Here is a 27740-nt window from a genome sequence, read left to right on the forward strand (position 1 = left end):
GATCGAGTCCCGCATCGGGCTCCCTGCTCGGTGGGAAGCCTGCTTCTCCCTCTCCCACTCCCCCTGCTTGTGTTCCTGCTCTCGCTGTGTCTCTCTCTGTCAAATAAATAAATAAAATCTTTAAAAAAAAAAAAAAAAAAAAAAATGTTTCCTTCAGGGGATGGTTGTTTAAGAGGTTGCCTCCTGGTGAATTCTGGATTTCAGACTTATATATGTTAGGGGCAGGTCCACTTGGTGTGGTCAGCTGTGGACATCAGTCCAATATTGTTCTTACCAGAAATTAGGTGAGCTAGCCTTGAAAACAGGAACAGTCACAGAGAATTGACGTTATTACGTAGGTAAGAAGAAAGCCATGTAGGTGGTTGTCAAGCAGACAAACATTCCACAAAAGGTAGAGACTCAACCATAACCAAAGACAGGGTGTCATTTGTCAGAAGCAGTTCTCAGAGGTGAACACAGTGTCATACTTGAGACTTGAACCAAAGAGGCTGTTTACATTCCTCTTGGACTTTTGGGAAAAAGTAGTCAATTTTAACAATCATAGTGCCTGGTGTTTGGAGGATGGTGGTGGTGATAAAATATATTCCTTTCTTCCTTCCCCTCCTCTTGATCTCCCTCTTCTTTCTCCTCTCATTTCCACTTAAAGCTCTTCTTCTCTTTGCTTTCCCCTTACACTTCCTCCCCTATCCCTAATATATGACTAAGTTACTTTCCACCCTCCAGTCTTCTTTATCTCTGTAATTGTATGTACCTTCTCCAAATTCTGACTTTTACCACTACCCCTATACTTTTTACCACCTTTCACTTACCCAGATGGAGAACTGTGGGATTAAGGGAATTCCAGGTGAAATGATGAAGTCACTCACCATGAGTGTTAATATTGACATCTGGTGATTATTTTGCTGGTCTTCATGCCATAGCTTTCATTATTCCATCATTATTCCTTTGTCAACTCTGAATTCAGTAAAATGGAGCAAGAACTTGCTACTTGTACTACACAAATGTGCTCTGCTGGTGTTTCTGGGGGCACTGTCTTTTCTTTCCCTCTGCGAATTTTAATTATGTACCATCATAATCTGTGAGTTTTTTGTTCTTCTATTTTGTTATTTGCACTGGTGTTTGCATTTGTTTCCAGAAGATATTTTTTTGGCTACTTCCAGCAAAGGGCAAGTCTCCATCTCCTGGTGATGTGTAGTTCCTTTCAGTATGCCTGGGTTGTTTAGAAATATCACCTTTGCTCATTGACCATAAGGTCAGTGACCTCACTGGCCACTTCAGAATAGTTTTGTTTGGCTATATCGTATTTTGTCACTTCGTAGCCAAAAAAAAAAAATCCTGTCCCAGGGTGGCATTTGACTTTCAGCAGCCTTCTCCTTTAGGAACTACTTGGAGTTAAGAGAAAGAAAGGGTCTTTGTGGAGCTAAAGGGATGTAGAAATTGGAGACACATAATGTTTTGTTTTATGGCTGGCATCAGAATTACAATGAGACACATTTTAGCTTTCCATTTTGGGACTTTCCAACACACGTTCCAACATTTAGGCTGGAAAAAACCAATGCCCTTCAAATTTCAAAGGAAAGAATTCTTGCAACCTTGAGACAATCAAAGTAACCTAAGTGATGTTAGTTTAATGAGTTATATGTTTCTTTGTGTCAAAAATTTAGTTTCATACCTGATTTCTCTTTCTCTTTAGAAGTGGAACGGATAGTGAAAGCCAATGACCGTGAATATAATGAAAAGTTCCAGTATGCAGTGAGTAAAACATACACAGTACACACATGCTGGGATGGGTTTTACCTTAAGGACAGTTGAATTCACGCTTTCTAGAACTTTATGACTTCACCAAAAACTTTCTTTGTTTAGGCCCATTTTAGTATCAGGGGTGCTATATGTTTCTATAAATACAGATTTTAGCAATATTTGTACACTTACTTTTGTCCTGCAGTAAGAGTGGTTGGTATGCTCTTTGGTATAGGAAGAAGATAAAATTTCTTTCTCAAGAATTGATGCTTAGTTCATTTTGGTGCTGATTTGGCTACTAGAATACAGAGGAAAAAATAAACATGGGCCTCTATGGCAAATCTTGGTGATAGAAGTGGTGGTATTGGCTGATCGGTGATAAATGGCTTTGGGAGATTTTCTGTAAGTAACTCAGGCTGAATGTGGAAAAGTATATGTAGGACAAAGTTCCCAGGTCCTGAATGATTGTGTTTATCAAGTGAGAAGTAAGAATGATTAGTTAAAATGTACACTGTACTGACTTTAAGTTTATGCTGAACTACTTTAAAAATTTTTTTAATGAGGATTTTCTTCATTTACATTAGAAATATTTATTGTCTATTAAGTGATTGGCACTGTTCTAGGAACTTGGGATACATTGATGAACAACTTCATGAATTACACGATGGGCCCTCATAAAGTTCTTCTTATCTTTCTATGATGCAACCTAAGTTGCTACATGGAGTCTTTTATAAACTCTAAGAAAGATAACTGATAGAATTTGCCTTATAAGACCTGTTATAAGATTGAGTACACCGGCACATTTCATGAAAGAAAGTTTCAAAGATGATTTTGATAACTATGAAGGCAGGGCGAACTCTGGCAGTATCCATTTAGGCACTGGCCAGATGACAGAGTTTTGCCCAATGGATAATTTTTAGCATTTTGTTCTTATTGGCAGGTCTTTCCCATATATGGTGATGGATGCATTGGGCTATTGTAGCTTGGTACTATTAAATATTTTTTTTTATTATTATGTTAGGTTAATCACCATACATTACGTCATTAGTTTTTGATGGAGTGTTCCATGATTCATTATTTGTGTATAACACCCAGTGCTCCGTGCAGAATGTGCCCCCTTTAATACCCATCACCAGGCTAACCCATCCTCCCACCACCCCCCCACTCTAGAACCCTCAGTTTGTTTTTCAGAGTCCATCATCTCTCATGGTTCATCTCCCCCTCCGATTTTCCCCCCTTCATTCTTCCCCTCCTGCTATCTTCTTCTTCTTTTTCTTTTTTTTAACATATAATGTATTATTTGTTTCAGAGATACAGATCTGTGATTCAACAGTCTTGCACAATTCATAGCGGTACTATTAAATATTTAACAAAGGTAGCTAACAATTCCTCTTTTTCTCATGCTGTGCCAATCATGTAATTGTAATTTGTTGTTCAATGGAAGTTTTCCTACAAGGAATCAGTACACTGGCTCTATGACAGACTTCTCATTATAAAATAATATATTGGAACTCTGATTTTATTTGTTAATCTTGCAAGCTTGGTTGACATAAGTCTGCCCTTGACAGAAGGAATCCTTCTTAGGAGGTTGATGAACATGTTTCTTAGCCTGAAAGAATGAGACTAAATTTCCTCATGGTGATTAATGCCCTTCTGTGCAGCTTCTAGTTATTTGGCCCCTCTGGTCATCTCCAGACTTGGCCCCATGCCTTTCTATCCATTCTACAGCTGGTCCTTTAACTGTAGAGGATGACCCTTGAAAGCCTTGACCATCAAACCCCAAATCAGAGGAGTAGACGTGTATATTTTAAGACCTTGGGGAAAACAGTAATAAGTAATCTGCTGTGGGGTAATTATGCATTTAAGTATTTAAGTATTTAGCTGTGTTTACTTGTTTTCCAGTGTGTAACAAGTATTTTCATTCTGTGAGTAGTAACTCTATAAGGAAAACCATACTTTATTTGCCTTTGTGAGACCATACAGGTTTTTCTACTTAGTTATTTTTACCTGATTATTAAATATTTCAAACTGACAGAACAGTATAGGAAATGACACCTGTATGCCCACCACTCAGATTAAATAGATGTTAGCAGTTGGCCATGATTATTTCAGATCTTTTAAAAGTACTACACCAATGATACAGAGATGGTTTTCTCTTGAGCTTGCTTGATATTGAACAAAAGCACACAGATTTGTGGCTGCAGCTGTGTTTTCTCTTGAGCTCCCTAACAACGAAACCGTAGAACAGTATTCCATGGCTATAGTAGATCAAATACGGCAGTTCGGTCTCTAAGTGAAAACCTTTCAAGGAAAGAACAAAACCCATTATGAGCTGGCAAAACCAAGAAAGACAAGAGTTGAGAAAGAAAGGCTGCAGAGCAGAGAGGGGCACAGGTATCCCTGCTCTATTGATCACTTCTGTGGCTCAGAGAGGATGAGGCAGGCCTCCCTAAATGGGCATGGGTCCCCAATAGACAGAGCTGATACTGTCTTGGTTTGGGAACTCCCAACTGGATGGCTGGCCATACAGTGAACTGTGGGGCCATTCTCAGCCCTCGTCTATTGAGCTACAAGTTGGGGATGATACAAGTACTGATTTCATAGAGTTATTTTAAGGATTAAAGTAGAGTAACACACAATGACCCAATAAGCTAGTCTGTGTAGAGATGGTGTTTGAATCTATGTCTGATCTTAAGGCTTTTAAACCACTTGCTATGCAATATGTTTGTAAGAAAGGTGGAAGCCTGGTGCCTTTTGCTTAACCTTGCCCAGCTTTAAAGGATATTACCCCAAATGGAAGTGGATTTGAAGAGACCTCAATAGAACTTAGGGGGAACGCTTATAATTAAAAAAGCAATGTTCCTACTTTAATGCTAAAAAGGAGTGGGAATAAACTGAAACTTTTTATGAAAAAGATAAAAGGAGAACTGGTAAAGTCCCCCCAAATGTAGTGGAAAGAGTGTTTTGGGATAAAATAGACCATAGTCTGAATCCTGTCTCTCATTTGCTAACTTGTGTTCTCAATTTGTTTCTGAACATCAGTTATTTCATCTGTGAAATAGGGAATTTCCTCATAGGACCATTTATTAAAGATTAAATGAGATAATTTATATAAAATATTTGATAATAGTGAGACTAGCAAATATACATGCATACATACATATCTCCTACTATGTACCAGGACCTGTGCTAAACATTTTCTATGGCTTTTTCTCTTAAAACTAACATGGTGGTGGGCAAGTAGTCACAATAAATTATAGATTCCCTATAAAGCATCAGATAGAGTAAGATAGCGATAAAAGCAATGTTAGGAAGATACCGAAAAATTGGCTAAAGTTGTATAAGGTGCTTTTGTAGTAAGTATCATGCCAAAAAATTAGCAGATCTATGATACTGAAGGTGTAGAAGTTGCTGATGGTGCAATGGTTAGAGAAACAAGAATAACAGTGTAAATGATTGTGGTCATAGAGACCCCCTCCCTGCCCTGCCAAATAAGCCACGTGGAAATGAGAATTATTCAAGGAGGTATTTACTGATTACCTACTCTGTGCAAAGCATTTGGCGAGGTTAGGAAATTTTCCTGACACTCTCAGCATGGATATTGATGGGTAGAGCCACGACTAACAGTGATAGTAATAGTAATAAAGACAGTGGTACTAATAATAGCTTACACACCTGTAGTGCTTACCACATGAAAAGCAGAGTTCTAAGCATTCTACTATATTAAACTTATTTAACCTCACCACAATTCTATGAATAAGAGCACTTTTATTGTCTCACTTCTGTGTGTAAAAACATTGAGGCACAGAGATCTCACTTGAGTGACTTGCTAAGTTCGCACCGCTAGAGAGTGGCTCCCATTCTTCTAGCTATGTTGTCCAGCTACATACCAGGTGCTTTGTACACTGCTAATCTGCCACAAAACCAAGCAAGATGAAGCGGGTCTCCATTTCCAGAGCTAATAGGTGGCAAAACTGGAATTCTAATTCGGATTGGCCAGATTCCAAAGTCTGTTTTCCCCATGATACCATGCTGCTCTTTTGATCAATCCCAAAAAACAAACACTACCAACAAAACAAACAAAATCTCCCAATCTCCTCTCCTTCCCTCACATACCTACTTATAAAATATATTTATACTCTGGAGACGAAGGCAGATAAAGGAGATAAAAAATTTTACAAATGTGAGACTAAGAATGACCTTAAATCTTACCCTTAGCATTTGCAAATGAGAACTTGGGAGAAAAATTTACACAAAGCTCAGATAAAAGCTGTGATTTCCTTAAGCCCTAAGCCTGGCCAAGCAAGTGTTTCTCTTTGAAGGCTGAAGAAGATATTTCAATACGTAGAGAACCTTAATTTATCAACAAAGCCTAAAGCTTCAGGGCATATTATAGGATACAGCACAGGCTTAAAAAATCATCAAAAGTGCTTTTAAGAGATAAAGGGTTTAGAACATTAACAAAAGACAAAGTTAATTATTCTAGGTGAAATTGGTAAATTAGATATGATATTGTGACTTCTGGGAGGTAGAAAACATAAAATTACAAGTGGTATTTTGGACTGCCCAGATGTGTACAGCAAAGCAGGATTGGAGAGTGTAGGGAGAGCCAGCCAAGTGCTAGAATTATTATTCTCATTAGAAAGGAGTTCAAAGTTTTCCTGGTTAATAATAGGAATGAATAATGCTAGTAATGAAAACAGTGGTTGTATTAAAATATGTTAATGTTAAAAATGTTAGAAAAATTGTGAAAATGAGCCAAGTATCCATACTCATTATCCCTATTAAAAGGAGTTCAAAGTGAATGGTGGAAGTTATGAAAACAGTTGTAGTTGTATTAAGATGTGTTGATGTCGAAAAATGTCAGGAAAAAGTGTTAGATTAATTATGGCTATTTTCTGATTTTGTTTAAAAATAAAGAAATGATGTTGGAAAACATTGGTTTTCCCACTGGTTCTCCTTTCCCTTTTTTAAATAGGCACAGGCACATACCATCCTCATTCAATTTGCTTGAACATCAACAGAATTTAAGAAGGGATATGAACTCATTTCAGTCATCAGGAAGTTATCCTGCCTCAAACTCAGAAACTTCAGTAAAGCTAGATGCTTAATATCTGAATGTATTTTATGCACAAACGCAGATAGGAAGTTTCTAAAGGATGTTTTTTTTGAGCTAAATTGTTGATCCCATTTAGGAAGTACACAGGCTTATATAAGTTGGTGAAAATTTGACCAAATAGTTTTACATGCTTAGAAAGAAAGCCTTCCATCCAAAAATAGCAATTCTGATATCCTGATTTATTCCTAGAATCTTAAAATGTCTTGTGGATATCATGGTTGTTGGATGGAATTTGCTGTTGCTCTTGTGATTTTTGTGCTTGCTAGAGCAATGATAATTTGGATTTTCCGAAGAGTGTTTGTTCAGTGTGACAACTTGGCTGACTCTCAGCTGTTAGTGCTACAGTGACATGACCAAGACTCCCTTCAAAACAAACTTTTTTTTCCTCCCACCCATTTATACAGGGTTTTATATGTTTCCACTTCTTTTTTCCTCTTAGAGTAGGTGGTTAAGAGTAGAGTAGAAAAATATGGTCCACCATTATTCTGGGTATGTGAGCTTGAATGAGGTTGGTTACAAGGACCTCTTTAGGCCCACATTATAATGATGTCTCTGTGTTTCTGAGACCAGGCTGGCAGAACAGTAAAACTTTGTGTTCCTGTGTGTGGAGGTGAATTGAAAGTTCACTGTCCTTTTTTTTCCCCCCTAAGATTTATTTATTTGAGAGGGAGATGGAGAGAGGGCACATGTGCACTCATGAGCAGGGCAGTGGGGAGGGGCAAAGGGAGAGAGAGAATCTCAAGCAGACTCTCCTCTGAGCATGGAGCCTAATGCGGGGCTTGATCCCATGACACCTGAGATCATGACCTGAGCTGAAACCAAGAGTCGGATGGTTAACTGACTGAACCACCCAGGTGCCCCTGTCCTTTTTTTATAGAAATAAAAATGACTTTCAAAATTCAACATACTCACAATGTACCTGCTCTAAGCCAGAAACATGTATGTTTGTTGACTGACTTACTTTCCAAAGAAGATTTGAGGCAGTGTACAACAAGAATATAAAGCTCAAAAGGATAAACATATACAAGGAAACTGGTATGGAATGAATAAGTCACAGAGATGAAAGGTACTGCATAGGGAGTTTGGTCAAGGGTGTTGTAATGATATTGTATGGTGACAGATGGGAACTATAGTTGTGGTAAGCATAGTACCTATAGGGTTGTTAAATCACTGTTGTACACCTGAAACTAATGTAACATTGTGTGTCAACTATACTTCAATAAAAAAATGAGGAAAATGAGATGAGCAGGCTATTTTTAGTGGGCCCCAAAGTACATGCCAGCAGGCCTTATCTGCTTAGAATGGCAACGCGTTGAATGCTACTGGGATTACTAAGACGGGGTGTATAGGTTTTGCTCTCCACCTGAGCTTATATGTTCTACTCAAGAAGAGAAGACTAGACCATAAGAACAAACTCGGTAATAGGTAACAAGGAAAAGGTAATGCTAAATCCTTAATTGTGTGATGTGGCTTGTAAGTGTTAGGGAAAGTGTTTGAGGAAGTCTTGCCAGAGAAAATGGGAATTGATGTGAGCCTTGTTTGTTTGTACCATCAACATTAGGAAGGGGAGAAATGAGCAAAGTCCTGTAGTTGGACCTAATTGGGGGTGAGGGGTGTGTCATAGGAAATTGTTCAGGTAGGTGAGATCAGATCGTTCAAAAAAATTTGAGTATGAAGTAATAGGCTCTCAGGAGTTGAGGAGTCACAAAGTGAAAAAGAATTTTATTTGCCTTCCAGATAAAATAGACTAGGTATCCAAATGGAGATGCCCAGGTAATATGGAATGTAACTGGGTGGGCTTACAGCTGTAGAACAGGGATATCAGTTGGAAGAAGATGCTTGAAACTAGGAAAAAAATGGAACTTGTTGAGGAGTGATGGCTGACCTGTGCAGTGTGGGGGTAGAAACCCACATTTAGTTAGGGGAAGGGGGGAGCCCAAGAAGGAGCAGAGAGCAGCAGAGATTAAGAACAAAGGGAGGACAGTGAGATGAAAGCCAGGGGAAAGGAACCTCTCAGGAAACGGTGGGGGGGGGGGAGGTGGGGAGACAAGGGTGGATAACCATACCTAATGCTAGGTGCTCATGAGGTTAAGAACTAAGGAAAAAGGTCTTTATTTATTTATTTTTTTTAAAGATTTTTAAATTTGAGTATAGTTGCCACACAATGTTACATTAGTTTCAGGTGTACAACATAGTGAGTCGACAAAGCTGTATGTTACACTGTGCTCATCACAAGTGCAGCTACCATCTGTCACCATATAGTGCTATTAACAATACCACTGACTGTATTCCCTGAGCTATACCTTTTATTCTCACGACTTATTCGTTCCATAACTAGAAGCCTGTACTTCCCACTCCCCTTCACCCATTTTTCTCCATCCTTCCCCCACCTCCCCCACAGCCATCACTTTGCTCTCTATAGGTCTAATTCTCCTTTTGGTTTCTTTATTTCATTTGTTTTGTTTTTTAGATTCCATATATGAGTGCGATCATATGTTGTTTGTCTTTCCAGTCTGACTTATTTCACTTAGCATAATACCTTTGAGGTCCCTCCATGTTGTTGCAAATGGCAAGATTCTTTTTGTATCACATTCTCCTTATCTATTTGTGCATGAACATTTAGGCTGCTTCCATACCTTGGCTATTGTAAATAATGCTGCAGTAAACATAGGGGTGCATATATCTTTTTGAGTTAGTATTTTCATTTTCTTTGGGTAAATACCTAGTACTGGAATTATTGGATCATATGGTGTTTCTGTTTTTATTTTTTTGAGGAACTTCCATACTTTATCAGAAGGGAGCAATTAGAGGACCTGAAGAAAACAGTTTTATTATTATTTTTTTAAGGTGGGATTTGGAAGTCAAAGGGCAGAAAGAATATGCAAAAAAGAAGGGCGTGGGGTATAGTCAACTCAATTAAGAATTTGCAATAAAAAAGAGAGAAGTAGTATAAAAGCTTTCAGGCTCACTGAAATTAAGTACATTTTTGAATGAATCTTCTTACATATTTTGGCTATCCAAGTCCATGGGAAGGTAAAACTCAAGTATTTTTTGGGGGGAGACTCTTGGGATATCAACATGCTGGGACACATCTGACTCCTGCTTTAATCCCCAACCTGACGGGAAATTTGGGTTTCTCTTTCTTTTCTTCCTGAGCAGTATAGTTGCAGTGCCAACGTGCTGTAGATCCTCACCAATAGGCCTGATTACCAGAGCAATTTATGCACCAACCGAAGAGTACAGATGATGACAAGCAGTGTGACAAGTTGGAATTAGTTGTGGAAAGTGCCAGAAACTCGCATTTGTTATGGGTTTCTGGTTGTTGGTTGCTGTGTTTTGTACTGGGGTATTCCCATAGCAACAGTGGTTTTTTAGCAAACATTGAAAATGTCTTCTGTTTTGTGTGCTGTTAATATCTGTGTAAATTATTCTATGTTCTACATGACAGAAGTTTTTCCTTTTTACTTGTAGGAGAAAAGGTAATTTTTGGACTTCATTTTCTTTTCGGATTTAAGAGTTTAAAAGTATAAACATTTTATCTCTTTGACATCTGATTTATTTAAATAGTGTTATTCTTTGGCTAAGCATTTGTCTGATTCCTCATCTCTTTAATTTGGTTAGTCTGTTTTAATCTTTTGTTTTAGCCTCTGAATTGTTCTAAAATGGCACATTAAGGTAATTAAGGAATCTAGTTAAACTCTAAAACTCTGAAATGTTTGCTTGTTATTTACCTGTTCCAGGCTTGAGATAATTTCAGTGTCCTCATAAACTTGTTCCATTTCATCTATTTGTGAAGTAAATTTCAAGTAAAGACACACAGATTTTTTTTAAGTTTTGCTTTCTTCATTGCAATGACATGAAATTGAAAAGTTTCCAAACAATATGTAATTGGAATTAGAAGAATTAAAATAAGCTAATTTTGATGTTAGAATTTTAGAGCTCATTATTGTCAGGATACAGTGGTGTAAATTTAAACCAAGACCAAGAAATGAAAAGATGGAGCAGGAAGAGAAATAACTTCCTGTGTGGAGTGAGCAATGCAAATGCAGTTTCCTTTGTTGGCAAAAGGTTTGTGAAAGTTATACATAAATCAATCATGTGGATAAAATTGGGCAAGTTCAGTAACAGTTGAGAAGTTAATGGAAAAACCAACAACCCCAACGGTTTCAAAGTGGTTTTTATCTTGTTTTGTAGTTTTCTTTATTGGACCAAATAGTTTTGTTCTGTGAATCATGCTATGAAAAGATGGCGATTACCGTATTTTAGATTTTGTAGTTGCAAAATTAATCAAATAGTTTGTGTTAAAAATGTCTCAAATTCATGTCCACAATTATGAAACCAGTGGTCAGATTACTGTTGTATTTTGTATCTGTCTTTTTTCTGCAGTTTCTTACAAAGGTAAGCTATTTAGGCATGAAAGTCAAACTGGAAGATACTTTAAAAACGATCCTAGGAGTTGGTTAGGAGCTATATATGTATGGGTATAAATCTATGTGTGTTGCATGAATATGTGCATGTAGGTAAGGTTGTAGTTGTAACTCCATGTATCTATCTTTGATAATGTTCTGGCTTGACTAGAGAAAGCCTGTTCTTTGAGGAATTAAACACAGGACAGCAATCAGATTCCTGTATCTAGATCAGTGATATAAATCTCTGCTGGTACCCCTGTCTTGACTTCTCTAGCAGCCCTAATTGTTCTGGGTTTCATTCATGCTCCTTGGTTGTGAATCTTGCTGTGAAACAAGGTCACATCATTATGGCTGTGGCTGTCCAGGTGCTTTTTGCATAGGTTGCAGATGGTGACATCATTCCACACCAATAGTTGAAAAATGCAGGGAACAAGAGTTGCTTCATACAAATTGAAAAACCTGACTGACTTCTCTGGTGCTGTAAAGAAGTTAGCTTAAGTTCATTATAGAATATCAGTGTGGAATTATCCTTTCAAGCTTTCCCATCCACTTCTCTCTACAGAATTCTCACTGACTGCATATCCAGTCTTTGTTTATATCCCTTACAAGAGGGCAACTCACCACCTCTCTTTAGTGGGAAAGGGTGAGGGGTGTGGGGTCCCACCTGGCTCAGTTTTTCTTTAATTATTCTGATGATGCTCCCAAACTAGGGAGAATAGATAATTTATCTTCCGAACCAGGATACTTTTGAGAATGAAAGGAGATCCTATTAGTTATTTTGCCAAAACGATGGGCATAAACTGGGACTGTCACCCTATCCATAACATATTTTCAACCTTTGTATTTATTGACTGAATTTGGAACTTCTCTGGGGCTCTGTCTTTGGGTAGTTTTGATTATTAAACAGTTTTTCCTTCAGTTGAGCTAAATTGATTTTTCTCTTGCTTTATTATCTATTGGTTTAGCTTTTCTTCTGAGGCCAAAGCTGAGCAAACATGTGTCCTGATTCACATGACAAACCTGATAATGTATTTAAAATACCAAACTTGGGCTCACTGATTAGACTAATCTCCAGGACAGTCACCTGCAACCCCCCCCCCTTTTTTCCCCAAAGAGTTTCAACTTTTCTATAACCAACCCCATAAAGTGGGTTGTTCCAGAGTCAAACACCATATTTTAGAAGTTATTTGAGCAGCTAGAAGTAGCAGAAGAAGAACTATTACTGCAGTCTAAGATTGTACTAGCTTTTTGGTGATTGTTGACTCCTCTTAATCTCTTATTAATTTCATTTTCATCATTAATGACAAAAACTGTGTCACATTTCTCTCTTATCTTGCTTGTCATAGAACTTGACACACAACAGGTATTTCCTCTGTCATTAAATATCTCTTTCATTATTGTGTCATATGCAGACTTAACGAGCATGTCTTCTGCATCTTCACTGATATCTAATCCAATGGGCCAGTTAAATCAAAAGCTCTGGAAGTGGAGTCCAACCACTGGTATATTTTTTAAGCTTTCTGGGTGATTCTAATTAGCAAACAGGGTTGAGAATCACTATTCTAAGTTAGTAATAAAAATTTGAGTACAACACAGTTGAGGACACATCACTAGATATCTCCCTATAGATGCCATTGGACCATTAATCATTATGAATTTCTGACTTAGGTAGTTTCTAATTTCTATAGTTAACTCTCCTTGCTACCAACCTAATTTTTAAGTTTATTGCTTTTTATCTTAATAAGCAGACATTTTTTTTTTTTAAGTTGTTACAGTGCTGGTTAGATGGCTTCTATATGGAAGCAGAAGGGTGGAATAAATAATTGAGCTTTAAAGATTCCTTTCCAAGTCATGTTTCTATGATTCTTGCAAACCACTTAGTTCCATGTTGTGATATTTTAAATACTCCTGTAGCCCAAATGCCACAAAAACGCCCTTGTTCTAAGCAAGACATTTTTGAGGTTAGAAGCACAAATGGGCTGAACTTCATAATGTTTTGCAGAGACAGCGTTGTTCAGACTTTTCTAGGTGAGAAAATACGTTAAAGAAATGTTTCACTTTTTTTCTTCTCCCTTGCTCTCTGATCTGGTAATAAACTGTATGAAGATGGTGTGCTAAAAATTGTGAAAAATATGCTTATTTTGGTAAAAGTAGTTCTCCAGGTTTTGTACTGGAAATTACTGTTTTTTTTTTGTGAATTACTAATAATTATATTAGCTCATGTTTTGTTTTGATAAATGGAATTGCTTTTCTCCCCGTGTATTATTTTGTATTTTCCAGTTGGGTTTTCGCCTTGTATCAAGTAATTAGTAAGTGTTTGTCACTTTGTTAAATACTTTAGAGACTTAAAAAAGTATAAAATAATTCTTAGCCCTTCAAGAGTTTGCTATCCCCTTGGAATTTTGAGATCATTTTGTATGCATGAATGAAATAACAGTATAAGACATTGTAATATTAAGTATGAAAATGAATAGTGTTAGACTTATAATTAGCATTTTCACTATATCTGGGTAAAGAAGACAATTTTCTAAAAAAAGATGAATCATTTTCTTAAAGTTGTATTGGTAATTATGTCTTTTAAAAATTATGAAAGAATGGTAAAATACCATGTTGCATTTATATAAAAATGGTCTGTCTGGATTTGGGGAACCATTTGGCCAAAGGTCAAGTGTCAGTCACCTTTTAGCCCATCTCAACCTAAACTGACTGAAGAAAATGATGAGCTCATTCAAAAGTATTCCTGGGACATACTGGAATTAAATTTTTTGAGTATGAAAGGTAGTTGAATTTTTTTTTGTTGTTTAATTCAAATGTGATATATATACGATTTCTGAAAATCAATACTTCAAATATTTTAACGTCAGGAATAATTCTGAATTTGTTTTACGAACAAATAATTACAAATAAATTCCTGAAGCCATACAGGGCCTATACGCTATTGCCTGTGCAAATGATCAGTATTTTGCATTTTGCATGTCAGCATTTTAAGAAAAGGGTTTCTTGCACTTCTATTTCTTCTCCTCACCCTGCTGTGCTCCCCCTTGCTTTCATATACCTATGGAATTTCTTCCATAGTCCTGTGTTTTCCAACTTAATCCTTGGTCTGATCTTCTATTTGTAAGAGCTTAAATTGAAAATGTGTGAAAAACCTCCATTTTCTCCCAATGATTTTTCTTTTCATTCAGTGTATTTTTCTTGAAGGATTAAAGGATAAGTCTGGAAGAATATCTTCAGCTGGGTCAAAAGGACATTTTGTCTTTATAGTCTAAGTCCTGGTGTAAGGCATTTATTTGTGATGATTTAGTTCCATGGTTTATTAGTGAAATCAAGTGTTCTCTGAAAGTTCATGATCTATAGTGCACAAATGGGACTTTTTGGATTTGTACTAATCTAATTATTTACATAGGCTTTTAAAAAATACATGCAGCCTTGCTTATATAACAGAAATTTGTGCTTATTAGTACTCTTAGAGGTTATTTAATATTTTGCTTCTTGAGGTGTGGTCCACAGACCTCAGACCAGCATCACTGGCTTCATCAGGAGCTTATTAGATATGCAGAATCGCAGTCCCTCCTCTCCAACTATTGACTCAAAATCTGCATTTTAACAAAACCCCCAAAGGATTTATATATACATTTGGGTTTCAGAAGCAATGGACCAAAAAAAAAAAAAAAAAAAAGGAGCAATGGACCAATCCTCTATTCTTATTTTAGTTAGGAGTGCCCTGAAGATTTTGACAAAAACAAAGAGGTGAGGAGGGAAAAAAAGTATTTAATTATCAAGCATAATGCTAATACTTTAAATGTGTTCTCAGTTAATCTTCACATGCATGGTAGATATTATTACCTACATTTTATAGATAGGGACACTGAAGATTGGAGGGACTAGGAGATATTTTTCCAAGGTTACTTAGCTGGTAAAATGTTGAGTCACCACGCGGATTGAGGAATCCAAGCCCTCACTTTTTCCTAATACTCAATTATTTCTTGGGACAATTGGCATTCACTAAGTACTTATTAACTGGATTGTTGTTTCTTTATGGGGAATATGACTTAGATTTTTTGGGAAAACGTCTTCAAGAAGCTCTTGAAGCTTTCCTGAAACAAGGGGGCTTGCAGGGAGCGTCTTCTAAATCTATGAATTTTAAATTGGAAGTTTGATTTTTTTTTTGTCTTCTACATGTAATTCCTTTCTTTAAGGCAGGTCTGCCTTCTTAACTCCCTTCCTTCTTTCCATCCGTCTCCCTGCCTTTTCTTTGCCTACCCCTTCTCCTTTATAATAGCCTCTGTCAAAATAGTTGTCTGTCATGAATAAGAGGGCACATGTTGAAAAGTATTTTATATTGTGATTTTACAACAGAAACCTAGGATATTTTAATAGTATTTTCAGGGAAACAATGGGGCTCATTCACAAATGCAAAATCCAGTTTGAATTCACAGGGTGGGTGGTGTAAAATGTTGGTGATCTAGGCTGTGGTAAGTCCCTTCCTGAGGTATATGCGATGGTAAGTAAAGTGCATTCAGGTGAAGCTATTAAGGGTGGACCATGCCATACCTTCTATTTTCCAGCTTCCCTCCCCATAACTTCCCATCTCTACCTAGTTGCCTGGCAGTTTACTGTTTCCAAGATCTTTCATCAGGAAGGAGACCTGTGTCACACTGTAGGGTTAGAAATTAATGTATCCTTCTTTGGGTATGGAGTCAAAATGGAAGACAATGGCCAGAGAATGTGTTTGACCCAAAGAGTTGACCTATAATATGTAGTCATATGTTAGGTGTGTAAATTTTTTTGGTAGGGGGCTTCTCTGAATCACTGCTAGAGTCAACTCCTTATTTGTTCATCTATTCATGCATTTATTTAACCACTGTTATTATGAAAAATTGAAAGTATTATTAAAAATTATAAAGAGCAACAATTATTGAGGAATTGCTGTGTGCCTGGCATGGGGGTGAGGTCCATAGTGGTGAACAAGACTCAGTAGTATTTTTCTTCAAGGAGCTCACAGTCCAGTGGGGGCTCTTCAGGTTTGGAATCAGAAAATTTCCTAGGAGCCCGGGGAGGGGGTGCTGTGGCTCATGACTGGCTTGACCTTTTCAAGTGTTTTTAGCCTTTCTGGGTGTCACTTTTCTTACTGAGGATATAGGCAAATTATTTCCCTGGAAAAGGACTATTGTGGGAAGAGAATATCTAAAATGGATTTGACATCCTTTGTTATTATAAGTAAAACAACCATTTGGGAAAACCAGTTTCTCCTAAAATCCTCAGGCCACATGCCATAGTCAGATCCTACCCTCCGCCCCCTTTACATCCTTTGTCTTTACTTATATTGCCATAGGTGACCCTCAGTAGAGGGTCACAGAGCACGGGCTTCTATTCCCATGAAATACCTCCTGATTCTCTTCTGCCAAACTCTTTGGCTTTTTCTTCCCCCAAACCGACACACTTGCATAGGAGTCTGGATGAACTTTTGGAACCCTTACCTCAGATGGAGTCAATCAGGAGGAGGAATGTATAAAAGGAAGGCACTGGGAAAGAGGAATGTGAAGGAAGTAGAATGAGATGGTGGAAAAGGTGTGGGTGATGCAACTAGGAGCCTGTCCTTGCTTTCTCCCTGCCTCCCTTCATTCATTCATTCATTTCTTTATTCATTCAGGAAACAGGGGAAAGGATCTGGTCTGCTCTGTGCACTCACTGTTACTCCTAGCTGGCCTCCCAGTGATGCTTGGGTGGATCACTAACTATTAAATAAACAAATTCCCACTGGAGCCCTGGAGCCTAGTACTTAGAACTGTTCTGTGAGCAGCTCAGCTGCAAATCAGTTGAGCGACTTAGAGCATCTGTCTTAGTGAGTTTTGAATGGAGACTCACATTTGAAGGCACTGTGCATTTTCTCTGTTCATATCATGGGAGTCCTTGCTCTGCTCAGCACTCACATGAGCTTCTTACTGAATCTCTATGTCTGCTCCTACAAAAGACAACTGCCTGTTTTTATGTGTGTCACCAGGGAGCGCCATTTCCAGTTCCCCGAAGCAAATTTAATCTTCATGTAACTCAGACCATCCTAAGCAAAAATTGCTGAAAACTCATTAAACTCTTTGTAGATGATGTGATCACAAAAATAAAAGATTGACACTTCAATTTATTTATAAACTATTATTGTTGCTATTGTGTTTTAATTATAGAAGATACTTTGAAGCCTCGCTCTTCTCCCATTCCATGTAGAGAATTTTCTTTTCCTTGTGTTCCAGCTGGTCCTTTATCCTTCCCTCTCCTTTATCCTTTACTCTCAAGTAAAAACTACTCAAAAGACCAAGAAAAGGTAGGAATGTTGTAGGAGGGCATCTCTATAAGTTGGCCATGGGTCCTAATTGCCCCAGCACCCTGCTGGGGGTTGGAATTCAGAGATGTACACACTTCTCAACTGATCCCCAGGGGTTTAGGAGAAAATTGCGTGGTGTTATTTGTGTAGCACCCTAGTGTAAGAGGTAGAATCCTAGGAAGGATTAGACTATTTGTAGTGTGTTGTTATAACCCCTTGGCCCTTCGGGAAATTTTTTATGGGTGTCTCCTCATTAACTGGACTTTTCCATTGTGCCTTTCTTATTGTCATAAATGCTGAGGTCTTGCCTGAAATTTGGCCTAGTTCCCAGAAGGCACAACAGTGTGAACATGGTCTAATTTTTAGTCCTAATAAACAAAGCAACTCATATACACTATGTTGTCCAAAGATACTCTTGTGGTTCAGGAATTGGGCCTGAGCAAGCCAGCTCCATATCAACTCAAAGAAATGTTCACTCTGGTTGTCTAGGAACTCTAAAGCCCTAGGGTGAGATGGGCCAATAGGCCCAAGCTGGGGATCTGCTTCCCCACAGATGGCAGATCTACAAGAAAGAGGCACAGAAGAGCTCTGGCAAAGCAGAAATAGGCAAACAAATCATTAGGGATGCCCTATGAAAGTCCCACTGAAATACAACCTTTGATTTTTTTTTTTTCTCTTTTGTATGGCTTCCTTTTGTTTTATATCTTAGCTCCCTGGAGAAAGAATATACTACTTCTCTCTCTCTCTCAACCTGTATAATTTTAAGAGTATTTTTACTTTTTCAGATGTCACAAAAGAAAAGTTAACATTTTTTTTGGACCTAGTTAGAATGCTTTATATGTTGTATGCATCTAAACACCCTGGAGGAAAAAAAATTAAATTAATCTCAGAGGGAAATTTAATTTGTCCTCCTGGTAATTGTCCAAAATTAGTTCTTTGTAGACAAATTACTATTCCTAGGCCATTTACTAGCTCTAGAACAGTCTTGCAGAAGCTGGAAAACTAAACTAAGTTCTGAAGATAGAAAAGAAAATGAAGTTTATGTTACTGCCAGGCAGATTTGCTCTGGGGGGAGACTGAGGCTGAAAGCTTGCCTACCCACTGTCTGTGTTTCTGAGGTCTAGATGGGAAATGAAACTCCCTAGACAAGCCCGATTATGCTTTCCCTAGATTGAAGGCACTGAAAGTCACTGCTTTAGCTGATTGAATTAATGTGCATCTTTCACGGTCCTTTGGTTTAGAAAGGGAATTTTCTTTACCAAAGAACGTTCTAGGAGGGTCAGTGGATTTATTAATCAAGAGGGAGTCCAGATATTCCTTGTTTCTGGCTCATTTCCCAGGAAACACATACCATTTGGGAGAACACATGACTCTACAAAACAGCTTTTATGGGCAGCCCTGTAACCGCTCTAAGCCTCAATTTCTTCATTTGCAAAGTGGTGCTGAAGTAGCAACAGCTCATTAGATTTTTTGAAGATTATGTGAGATGATGTATGCACAGTGCTCAGCACAGTGCTTGGCCTATGTAGGGAGACAATACATGTTAGCAGGTGTCATTGTATGACACAGCAACACCATTACACACAAAGTCATACTTTCTTCATTTCACATCCAAGTCTTGGTAACACGTGGGTCATATTCATTTTCTTTGATTATAACAATATTTAGTCTGGCAATTTTCAAACTTTTTTTGAGCATGTTCCCTACTTATAAAAAGAAAACCTTCCTGTGTCTTTTGATAGATGAATGTATAAAGAAGATGTGATGTATATATATGATGAAATACTACTTCACCATTAAAAAGGAATGAAATTTTGCCATTTGTGACCTAGAGGGTATTATGTTAAGTGAAATAAGTCAAAGAAAGACCACTTATATGTGGAATCTAAAAAACAAAACAAATGAACAGACAAAAAGACAGAATCAGACTCCTAAATGCAGAGAACAAACTGGTGGCTGCCGGATGGAGGGTGGTGGGAGGATGGGCAAAATACGTAAAGAAAATTAGGAGGTACAAACTTTCACTTATAAAATAAGTTGCAGAGATAAAAAGTAAAGCATATAGGGAATATAGCTAATAAGATGGTCATAACGTTGTATGGTGACTACAATTACCATGGTGAGCCTTGAGTAATGTATAGAATTGTCAACTCACTATGTCCTATACCTGAGATTAATTTAACATTGTATTTCAACTATACTTTAATAAAAAAATAAATCCAAATATGTTTCCCAGATTAAATACCTAGCAAGGAAAAAAGAAAACATTCCCAATATACATATATTTACTTTATGTATTTGTATGTATGTAGTTATATATGTATATAAATGTAAGAATGTATACATATATAGCATGTATGTATGTGTGTGTATACATAGTCAAGAAAATCTGTGCATTAAACATTAATAACCTCAACTTTAAATTTCTTTGTTAAAACAGATAGAAGTTACTATTTTTTTAATAGCCTGAAGGACTCTTGGGCATCCCCTGGAGGACAGGTGCCCCAGTGGTCTTGTCAGATAGGGTAATCTTGAGATTGCATGAACCTGAAATGTCAAATAAGCAGGCTTCCTAAGGGAGTCTTGGCAGGCAAGGTGCTCCTGTTCTATTGCTCACTGTTTTCTAAATAGCACTGATCTTTAACTGTGTGATCAGTTTATAAGTTTGTTTATTCCTGCCTCTCTCCCCACAACTAAAGTACAAACTTGCTCTAGGAGGGTAGAGACTTTGTCTATTCACATCTGTAGTCCTGGCTCAATGACAGTGCCTGTCACATGAAATGCCCTTAGTTGTATGAATGGATGAATGTTAGGGGAAATGTGCCTTCTCCTCTTTCCCTCCCCACAAATGCTTTTGTTCACGTTGTGGAGCCCAGGCTCAGGAAAACCTTAGGAAGATGGTGCTGGTGGTAACGATGATGATGTTTATTGATGGCTCTCTGTAAAGCCTCTTCTGTGGCTCCACCCTCACTCAGCAGTGTTCATAAAGGAGCACTATCGTCTTGCCATGCCTCCCAGCCCTGAATGCTGTACATTCCTCACTGGGCACCATTTCACTAATATTGAGGAGTTGCAGTTCTGCTTGGTGTTGGTGAGGTGCCAGACACCCAATCTCCAGGCTCATTTGTCCCATACATGAATTCTTCTGGGACCTTTGCATAAACATGGCTGTTTCACTTATTTCCTGAGTGGTGCAAATGCCTTTAGGCCACTTCCTTTTTTTTTTTTTTTTTTTAATGCAAGTGTTCTGTGGATACCGTCTCTTTTTGGGTTTTATTTTATGGTTTAGAGATAATTTCTCTTTAAGAGTCAGGACTATTTCTCTTTCTGAAATCCATGTTGTACCATATATCTGTCTCCTCTAATGGCAAGAATATTAGGCTCTTTCCCCCTCAAGCTCCTGACAGTTACTTTTTATAGCTGTCATGACATAAAAATGTTTCATCAAATGTGGGAGGGAAGATCTTCTGAGTGTGGAAACTGTGGTACTCATTGCGAAAGCTCCTGGGGTTGGGCCTGTGGGATCACAGACGCAGGCAATGTCCCCAGACAACCACCAGATGCATTTAGACTTGGCCTTCTATGACTCATTCTTTAAGGCAAATATAGAGATAAAATACACTACTGTACAAAAATGTAAACTGATCTTGTATGTATTATTAATGTTCTTATCTGGTATTTGGTTGATTGGGAGTAAAAGAAAAATTAACTGAAATTGACTTAGACAATAAAATAAATGAACAAATCATATAACTGAGAAGTCCAGAAATAGGGCTAGCCTCAGGAGAGGCTTGGTCTAGTTTCTTTCTCTGCATTTCCTGGCCCTGAATCTTCAGTGTAGAATTTATTTTTGGCAGCCTCCCCGGACCCATGGTCCCAAGATGCTGTCAGTGATCTCTAGGGCTACTTGCTTCCAGGTTGGAATCCAGTAGGAAAGAGAAAGCCAACATCTCCAGCAAATTCCCAGAATTGACATGGTCATGTGCTAATCCCTGAACTCAAAATTGTAATTAGGAAGATGGGCCATGTAGTTAGCTTAAACTAATCTGGGTCTGACACTGGAGTTATAGATGAGAATTGAATTCATCCAGACCACAAGACTAAGTAATTTGGAGCACTCTTAGCTGAGGGGAAGGGGAAGATAGTCAAATGTCTGTTACACCTAGCATTAAAATAAGACGGATTTGTAGCACTAAGTTTGGTTTTTGATATTTATTTTTTATAGTTGATGTGTCTTATACTCTCTAAATATTACGCTTAGTTTCCATTTCTGGTTGTGTCCATCAGTGTTTCTGGCTTTCTGCCTTTTGGGCAAGTGGTGACTCTTTCTGATCAATGAGTTGTGAGCATTTGAGTTGAAGCATTAACTTGTATCCATGAAACAGAGCATTCTCTTTCCCTTTGGAACTGCAATTGGAAGTATCTGAGATGGTGGCTGGTCCATTGTGAGTAACTATGGTGAACAGAGTCTTCCTGCTGGCTCATGCTGAGTAAGTAGCATGAGCAAGAAATAAACCTTTATTATTTTAAGCCATGAAGACTCTGGAGTTGTTTGTTACTGTGGAATACCCAGTTTATTCTGCCTAGTACATTGAATTTCCTAAACCTATTTGGATTATTTGGGGATTGCTTAGAAAAATCTTATTTTGTCTAATTCTTTCAACATAAAACTCAACTCAAAAATGCTTTCACATCTATGATCTCATTTAATCTCCACAGTAGTCCTATAAATATGTACGTGAAAAGTACTATTAGCTTTGTGTTTCCAGTGGAAGAATTTAGATAAACTCCCTAAATGCTCTGTTTACTAACTTAGCAGTGTTTGTTATTTTCTATTGGATTTGTTTTCTTAGCAATACGATTACACAATAGAATCTCATTATAAAAAATAATGCCTCCCATTTTGCTAATATTTAGTTTGATGTTCCACCTTTGAAGAATTTATCATTTTTACTTTACTCTTTCCCTGTACCAAATAGTTAATGTTAAAATGTAAAGGACTTTGGCCACTGCTGCTTCTGTTGGAAAGCTAAAGGAGTGGTTATCTGTACTATTTACTTGCATTGAACTTTGTCAAGGACCAAGAGAATCACTCTTGAGGGGGATTGAAAGAGAACATAAGAAACTGTAATCATACATCAGGCAATAGATAACCACAGTTCCTACAGGGAGGGTTGACTCAAGAGGAAAATGCAGATATACGGTATTATTTTCCTCGGTAAGAAAGTGGCAGCAGGCCAAAAATTCAGAGTGGAGGACAGAGCAAGGGCTGATTGATCTGAAAGCAGAAGAAAGAACTGCTTTGCCCTGAATTGGGAAAGTACACTGCTGAAAAGAGTGGGTTCTGGAAGCAGAGTACCTGGGTTCAAATCCTGGTTCTACCACTTATCAGCTGTATAACCTTGCTTAAATTACTTAATCTCTCCAAACCTGGGATTCCTCTTCTATGAGGGATGAGGATAATAGTACCTATTTCATAAGGATATTGTGAGGCTAAAATGAGCTGTGAACTGTAAAGCTCTTAGAACAGTACACATGGGAAGAGCTTGATATATATCAGCTGCCATTATGTTATTATTATTATTATTATTATTATTCATTGTCAACATTTCTGTCACCCCCTGTTCCAAGCCACCCATCATCTCTCACCTGGACTAATTGAAAAACCTTCTCATTGGTCTTCTCTCATCTATTCTTATGTCATTTCCAACTTGTTCTCCACCCTGTAGCTAGGCTAATCTTCTAAAGTTAGAATCTCATCAAGTTGCTTCTTTGCTTATAACTTTTCAGTTATTTCCTCTTCACTTAGAATTTTAGTCTTTATGATAAAGTCCAAAATTCTTAGTATGGATTCCAAGGAACTACTCTCTCTAGCCTTAGTTTGTACTCACCTCTGTGGTACACCCTCATGGCCCCTTTTGTAGACCCCTAATTGAGCCATCTTCTGCCCACCGCAGGGCCTTGGTATTAATATATTTTATTTTATTTTTTTATAAAGATTTTATTTATTTTTTTGACAGAGAGAGACACAGCGAGAGAGGGAACACAAGCAGGGGGAGTGGGAGAGGGAGAAGCAGGCTTCCTGCGGAGCAGGGAGCCCGATGTGGGGCTCGATCCCAGGACCCTGGGATCATGACCTGAGCTGAAGGCAGACGCTTAACGACTGAGCCACCCAGGCGCCCCGGTATTAATATATTTTAGAGGAGCAATGCTTTTTTTCCTCATCCTGATGTTGTCTTCCTTGTGGAGGGATCTCTATTGGGGTGACACTTCTCTTTCCACCCCTTTACTTACTTTGTAGTGGAGTTATTTATTTGATGTGTCAGTCTTAGAGGAGTGTCTGGGCCTCACCAGCTCAGCTCTGCCATCTTCCTCTTGGAAGCAAGCTCCCTGTAGGGAACGGGTATTCTCTGATACTCTGATACTCCTCTACTCCTTTCCCATGACATGGGAGGCCTTGCTGCTCTGGAATTGCCCACGACTGTGTGGTTAAGTCTACCTCATCATGGGGTCAGTTAACTGGTCCACCTGGCTAACAAACTAAAGCCATGACTTCCAGCCTGGCTTCTTTCAGCACTAAAGATGCTGTTTGGATTCTCCAGATGTACTCCTCTCTCCTTGTTCCCCTCCTCTTCCTTCTCCCCTTCCTCATTTCTTCTGAATTGGGATGTCTCTAGTGGTCCATGGTGGAAAAGTCATGCTAAGAGGATAGAGGTGAAGATCTTCTGTGCTGTATTATGGAATGAACTGTACTAAAATTTGACTGTAAGCCAATAGGCTGGTTCAGTGAAATGACTGAATATTTAAGGTCTTACCTACACTCATATCCTTGGGTAAGGCAGTGGAAATAGAAACACTTTTTCCTTTCGATTGAAAAAGAAAGGTAAATGGGTCCACAGACACTCCAGGAGGGGGAGCCCTCGTTCTTTGTTCCCAGGCATAGCTATGAGGGTTTGCATCATCTGTGACTAAGTCACAACAGAGCCAAAAGAACGTCACGATCATTGCTATATGTCAAGTTAAACAAATAGGAGAAAATCATCACAGACCCCTTTGGCATTATCACTTTGTCCTGCACAATTGGCTTTTCACCTGCGTGGGATTTCAGTTTTGTAGGAGAATTTCTTTATAATTCCTGTCATGGTTTTGAGCTTCCCAGCAGATGTTCCATCTGTCCTTTTACAAGATACAGGCTTAACCTCATTTTAGTTTCAACTTAGAAGAAAATATAAAACAGAAATATGATATTTTTTTTTAGTTAACTGCTTTTTCTCCTTAGCTTTCCTCCTCCTATTTTCTCCACGTTCCTTCCTCAGAAATATGTTTCATGATTGACAGTTCTCACAGCCTCCCTTCCAACCCAGACCTTGAGTAGATAGCTCACTGTAAAATACTCATCATCAGCTTACAGAACAGTTTTCAGTACATGACTATGTATCAGACCAACTAAGCTGGGAACTCTTTGCTTGGCACCTCTCTTATTCTCCCATAGCTTGTTGTGCAGAGCTAGATACACTGATTCCTGGTAAATGTTAAAAATGGTTATTTAAGGGGCACCTGGGTGGCTCAGTCAGTTAAGTGACCGACTCTTGATTTTGGCTCAGGTCATGATCTCGGGGTTGTGAGATGGAGCCCTGTGTCAGGCTCTGCACTGGGCATGGAGTCTGCTGGAGATTCCTCCTCTCCCTCTTCCTCTACACCTCCCCCAACCCCCAACCACAACCACTCATGCTTTCTCTCTCTCTCTCTCAAAAAAAAAAGGGCTATTTTAACAGGTGCCCATATTTTCTTTAATAACAGTAACAGTGATTACTGGAAGTGTTCACTTAAAATAAGTCACCAACTAACCTCAGTTTTAAAATATGAGTGGGTGGAAAATCTTTGGGCATATTGCTTTAGAATTTCAGCAAGACTTATCACCCCAAATTTTGCTATCTTTGTAGAGAAGATGGAGTTAAGCCTCATGGGAGTATAGTTACATGCATTTATAAATGGTTAAATAAAGCTGAATATGTTTTATATAAACAACTGAAAAAGATGTTAACAATCTCTGGAGAGGTCTCTAGTAGTTTGCCATTGTTTTTTAATTTTAATTTTTTGAAGTGAACATAACCTTAAGATTTTATTGTCTTCATAATATAACAAAATATGAAGCTTAGAACTGGAGCACTTGGCAGTTTCTCTTTTTATCTCCTATCAGTTCAAAATGCTCATGCCCATGGGGATGGGGGACGGGTAGAGAGAGAGAGAGAATCTTAAGCAGGCTCCATGCCCAGTACGGAGCCCCACATGGGGGCTCAGTCTCACAACCCTGAGATCATGACCTGAGCCAAAATCAAGAGTCAGATGCTCAACTGACTGAGTCACTCAGGCGCCCCTGCTTGCATCTCTTAATAGCCACCATTCCCTTAGATCTGTAGTTGGGGTCAACATATTCAAGCCTCAGCACAATCTTTGTAGTTTTAGCCTTTTGCTGGAAAATCAGCTCAGTCTGTCCACCATAGCCACTCTGCTTCCTGTCATAACATTGCTTTCCCTGGACATAAAGAGAATCTGCCTTTCTTACACTGTGTCACTTTGTGGGGTTGGTGCTTACTACACTCCTTGCAGGAAGCCCAGTGGTTTTAGGAATGTTCACCATGTTTGCGAGAGCACCATCAGCACAGAAACCTATCTTTTTTAATTAAAAATATTTTTTTTTGGTCTTTATTCATGTCCTTTGAAATGTATTAGTCTATAGCTTTGGAAGAAGGTATAAAAGGCACATGTTTGAAAATTTTTTATGGCAGAAAAATTTAATAGTTAAAGATGGTATATTCAAAATTAATTTTTTTCATTAGATTGGTATAATAGGAGTATATGAAAGATCTTGTACATCAGTATTTAAAAAAAATCAACCATAAATGTTTAGGAAGGGGAGACCTGATTTCATAGTGATTTATGAAGAAATGATCTAGAGATTTTAGTTCATCCAAACTCAATCAACAGTGAGATACAATTGCTAAAATGCTGATGAAATTTTAAGGTATGTTAATACAATAGTCCAGAACACACAACATCAAAGTCTCTACTGTACTTGGATGGTTGAATCAGATCTGCAATATGTGTTTGGTTCTGTGCAGCATGTTTTAAGAGAGATGCAGAGAGGTTGGGATAATCTAGAAGCAACTGATCAGGAAGAGATGTCTATTAAATAAGTCATGGAGTGGCTGAGGGGTTTGAGAAGGCCTGAATCAGAGTAGAGAAGATTTTGGGAAGTCCTGTGAGTGGTCTTCAAATATTTGAAGGTTTCCAACATATAAAGGGCTTAGACATTGTGTAGGTGATCATGGAGATGGAATTTGGCACATGGTAAAAAGTTACAGGGAGGCAGATTTGGGTTTCTCATAATAGACCTTTCTAGCAGTTCCAAATCTGAAATAGAAATAGGCTGCATCGTGAGGTGGTCAGTTTTCCATCACAGACTTTCAAAGACAGGCCTAGGATCCCTTTGTCAGAGTTATCTAAAGGGTGGGAAGGTGGACCAGATAATCCCTGAAGTTTCTTCCAACCTCACAGGCCCCAGCATAAACTCAGTGCATAGAGTAGGTGCTCAAGCAATATTTGCCAAACGAATGAATGCATAAGAGTAAAATATCTCAGGGGCAGGTATTGTACTTGATACATTTTTAAATCATGGATGATTTTATGGCACTGGCCAGTGATTTCACCTATATCAGGAGAGTGTCATCTTGGGAAACATAAAGACCTTGGGCCAAGAAAACTTAAAATTTTCTAGATAATTGGTTAATCGGTCTTGTTCTGGCATAATTAATGTTTAGCCTTGTAAGTTTTAGAGCTGTCTGATAATGAGCAATACCTTGCCCCAATCTAACATGATGCTATTTCTTTTTCAGGATAATCGTATCCACACATCCAAGTACAACATTCTTACCTTCTTGCCAATTAATTTATTTGAACAGTTCCAGAGAGTGGCAAATGCCTATTTCCTTTTCCTTCTGATTTTACAGGTAATGTTTAGGTTGTATTTCTTCATCATCTGTTTGTTAAAAGTATTCATATAATTTGAAAAAGTAAGCTAATTCACTCAGCTAAATGTTCACGATTAGGTAAAGCCATCTTATCAGATTTCGAATGTTATTTTTGCTGTTTC

The 27740-nt window shown here is 38.1% G+C and overlaps 1 protein-coding gene across 4 annotated transcripts in view; it reads left to right on the forward strand.

The window, feature by feature from the left end:
* The window catches only part of ATP8B4 (ATPase phospholipid transporting 8B4 (putative)), a 263861-nt gene that overhangs the window by 55310 nt on the left and 180811 nt on the right, over positions 1–27740 (forward strand). For all 4 annotated transcript variants that reach the window (XM_078079369.1, XM_078079372.1, XM_036101921.2 and 1 more), the window contains exons 3-4: positions 1694–1752; positions 27484–27597. In XM_078079369.1, the coding sequence (XP_077935495.1) occupies positions 1694–1752; positions 27484–27597 (173 nt within the window). The remainder of the gene's footprint in view (positions 1–1693; positions 1753–27483; positions 27598–27740) is intronic.

The sequence above is a fragment of the Halichoerus grypus genome, chromosome 8 (genome assembly GCF_964656455.1).
Source record: "Halichoerus grypus chromosome 8, mHalGry1.hap1.1, whole genome shotgun sequence".
Lineage (NCBI taxonomy): Eukaryota > Metazoa > Chordata > Mammalia > Carnivora > Phocidae > Halichoerus > Halichoerus grypus.